This window comes from Macaca fascicularis, chromosome 9, assembly GCF_037993035.2.
Source record: "Macaca fascicularis isolate 582-1 chromosome 9, T2T-MFA8v1.1".
Lineage (NCBI taxonomy): Eukaryota > Metazoa > Chordata > Mammalia > Primates > Cercopithecidae > Macaca > Macaca fascicularis.
Genome location: NC_088383.1, coordinates 94170271 through 94174058, shown reverse-complemented (window position 1 = coordinate 94174058; position 3788 = coordinate 94170271). Strand labels below are relative to the sequence as shown.

General features: G+C 34.5%; 1 protein-coding gene across 1 annotated transcript; it reads right to left on the bottom strand.

The window, feature by feature from the left end:
- Positions 1-2403: 2403 nt before the first annotated feature.
- LOC102121455 (large ribosomal subunit protein eL31-like) lies at positions 2404-2775 on the bottom strand. The gene has a single exon (XM_045362300.2). It carries the CDS (start codon positions 2773-2775, stop codon positions 2404-2406), a length of 372 nt encoding a protein of 123 aa, XP_045218235.2.
- Between the last annotated feature and the right edge of the window lie 1013 nt (positions 2776-3788).

The following is a 3788-nucleotide window of genomic DNA, read 5'->3' as shown; positions in this document are numbered from 1 at the left end:
CACAATAATCTAAGTGAAATAGGGAAGTTTCTTTCCAAAAACAAACCTTTTCATCATGTATCCCAACCCTTACCACTCTGCAATTAGCAGTGCAATCCTTGTAAGCAGTAGTTTAAGGGGTGCGGTGAGGAGTGAGGTACTTCCTGCAGAGGTCTAGAAGTCCCCAAATTGGTCTAGGAGCAGCATCCCCCTCTTCCTCCCTCACAAATTGGTCTTTCCTGCTTCAGAAAGTCTAGTGCATAAGGACATTTTCTGTCCTTGAAAGTCAACTCTTAATTACCTGTGAACAGAATTTCTCATTAATTAACTTCATTCTCTTCCTCATGCTATCCAAATTAATTTCCCAGTACTCCAAAATGCTATGTGCCCAAGGTTAGTCAAAATATGTAAACATATTTCAGGAAATAAAAATATGTTTACTTAATGTTCACAGCAATGGTTTGTGTTTATATTATGTATTTATTAATATATTTATATACAATATATAATATAAATTCAGTAAAAATGACTACATTATATATTATTTATTTATATATTCATGTTTATTATACATAATATATACATATATAATATATAAGCATATGCAGTAGGTATATTCACATGTGTAACAATATAATATACATATTGATTTATAAATAATAAGCATATGTACTTGTTTTATAGCAATAAATGATAATAAACATGTAGTTTTACTATGTGAACATATAGTATGTAACAAATGTATATATTATATATAAATAGAATTTTTTACAGAACTGTATATTTTTATGTAAGTATATTAGTTTTAAATATTATGGATAAATTTATGATTATTGAAACCATTTGAAAACAAGTTTCAGGCATCATGACACTTGAAATACTTCCCCCTTAAACATGGCATATATCTCCTAAGAATAAGGCCATTTTTCTTTGTAACTATATTACAATAACATAAAAGCGTAATAATAATTCCTAATATAATACCCAGTTTATATTGAAATTTCCTGCATTGTGACAAGAATGTCTTTGATAGCTGTTTCTGTTTTGTTTTGAACCAGGAATCAGATTGGGTTCAGCTCCTAGATTTAATTCCAAACTTATTTGACCACCAAACTCTCCCCTTCTTCAAAGAGCTTGATGAGTGTGTGTGGTTCAGCATACCTAGAGAATCAAGAATGCGGAGCATTGAATAGTTTCTGAAAAATGTCCATCCAACACAAGACTGGTACACAGTGTGAATTAAGTAACAAATTGTCAAATGAACAATAGGTTGGAAAAAGGTCAGCCAAGGAAGCATGACAAAGGCATTGCTCATTGGGCAGGTGCAGCACTGGGAGGAGAGAGTAGGTAATATGAGGTACTATGAGATCAGGTGATGGCACCAGGCCTACATGTTTCCTTCTTTACAATTTGCCCCTCTGATTTCATGCTTGCATTAGACTAAAATACCTGTATAGTCAATTCCATAAACTCAAATGGATATCCACAGACACACACATGCACACACTCATACAGAGGTGGAGTGGAGAAGAAAAAGAGAGGAAAATAAATAAAGGAAGATAGGAAAGGAAAAATAAAGAGAAGAAGGGAAATAGTACTTTTGTTACCCAGTGTTTCAAGTTACCAACAAAGCCTCTAGGACATCAGCATACATACTGAAGAGTTGCCAGTAAATTTCAAAGTAAGCGGTTTTTTTAATTCTGTGAATTAAACTCATAAGCACTTCCTCTCCTACTCGAAGAACAAAAGGCCAATCAAGGAATAAAGAAAGGACTTTCAATATGAAGGCTTTTGATCAGACTTTTATCTCTAGCCTAGGTAAGGTGATAATAACTCTGATATCTCCTGGGGCCAGAATATTGATGATGATAGATTAGACACACTATGGCTGCATTTTCTCTGCAACTCTATGGTTTAATACTTTTGTATTTACATATATCTAGCAAATAATCCTTCTGAAGGTTCTTTGGATTATCTCTAAAGATGGATGGTCTTTCACCATAAGGACTCAGTAAGACGGGGCCTGAAAGCACCTAGCCTAGGGTCTAGCACAGCACAATGTGCTTAATAGATGTTGCCTTATATGATGAATGCTTTTTTCCCTTGAGTCACATCTTGGGGGAGTGGGTTGCAGTATATGAGAAACAAACTATGATTCTACTTGGTAGGAAGTAGAATACGAAAAAGTGACAGAGATGCACAGGTCTCCTGTGACTCGCAATTCAACTTGCATCAAAAGAAGTGGTAGGGATTTTTTATGGGAAAATGATCCAAGCCTTTAACCTGGTAAATTTCACTTTGAGTCTTTAGACTATTGTCGTCAAATTTAAAGAATTCTTTAAAAATGCTTTTGTATTCCTTCTTGTCATTTTTTTTTCAATTTTATAACTTTATTTGAGGTATTTGACGATCAGCGATTAGTTCTCATCCACATTGACTGTCTGTAGATTTTTGAAAGTGGTTAACAAGTATACAAGTAACCAAAGAATAGGGCTTATTTGGTGAATCTTCATCCTCATTACCTTTTCTGGACAACCACACACAGATTCGATCGGGGACTTTCTTTATTACTTTGGCCCAGACAGCTATGTTGAGCCTGGTATCAATGCGCACATCTGGAGTTCCCATCTCTTTCGTGGCAAATTTCTGAATCGCTTTGAGTGCCCGAGGACCACTCTTCTTGAAGCCCACTCCATGGATGCGCTTGTGAATGTTGATGGTGTATTCTCGGGTCACCACCTCGTTGATGGGAGAAAGGCCCTTTTTATTCTCTTCACCCTTCTTTGTGGGAGCCATTCTGCCAGGTCCAAATTGGAAAGGAAGAGCGTGAGGGATTCCTTGTCATCGTTCTCTGACTGTACAAGAGTTACAGTATGACTACTATCATGTATCTCTAGAAGGTCTGCAAATAGGGTAAACATTATTGCATGCTAAGCGGTATTTTAAGGCTTTAATTCAACTCATCTTGAAAACAAGTAAGCAAGTTTGACAATAGGTGTTTAGAGTGTGGTAAATTTTAAAAAAGAATTTATCAAAGCTTTAATAGCATTGAGTTAGAAAGCATGTCTTTCAAGACTGAAATTCTTAATGAATTTGGTCTTAAATTCTATCTTGCCAATCAATTTAATGTGAACATTCATATATAAAGCCCATTTTATTTCTGATTTATGGCATTAATCCAACTCAATAGGGAGATCTAGTGGCCCTAATCACTTTTAGTAAGCTTTATTTAAGCATCTTAGGATGATATGTTTCTCAGATAGCTGCCATATCCAGTCTCCATTTGCACCAATATGCTAAAGTAGTATTCACCAGTTCCAATAATACACCTTTTTGTTTTTCCAAAAGAACCCTACCAACAGCAAATATAAGCATCCCATTCAAGTTCACTTGTAAGGAAAACAAATAGCAATATAATGGCTATAAAACACCAGGAAGAATACAACTTGGAATGACTTTCGAGAGAGCATTTCAAAATTCTAGCTGTCAGTAACTTAGTAATCTAAATTGTTTGTAAGGAGATTTATTTATTCGTTCTGTAACTAACACATATTGTCACTTTAGAGAAAATTTGGAAAATACAGAAAAATAGAAAAAAAATGCAAAGAATAGTTGAACTATTTTATTGTAATTTTTATCTTATCTTAAATATAACTTAAAATGAAAGTCATTCTTGCAATTTTGTAGAGTTTGGAATACAGGATGGGGAAAGGCAGAAGAAACAAAGAGAAAAGAACAACATTACAGAACATTATGGAGATAAAGGGCATACCTAAGAATGAGAGCTTTGCCATTGTATGTTGTTCTTT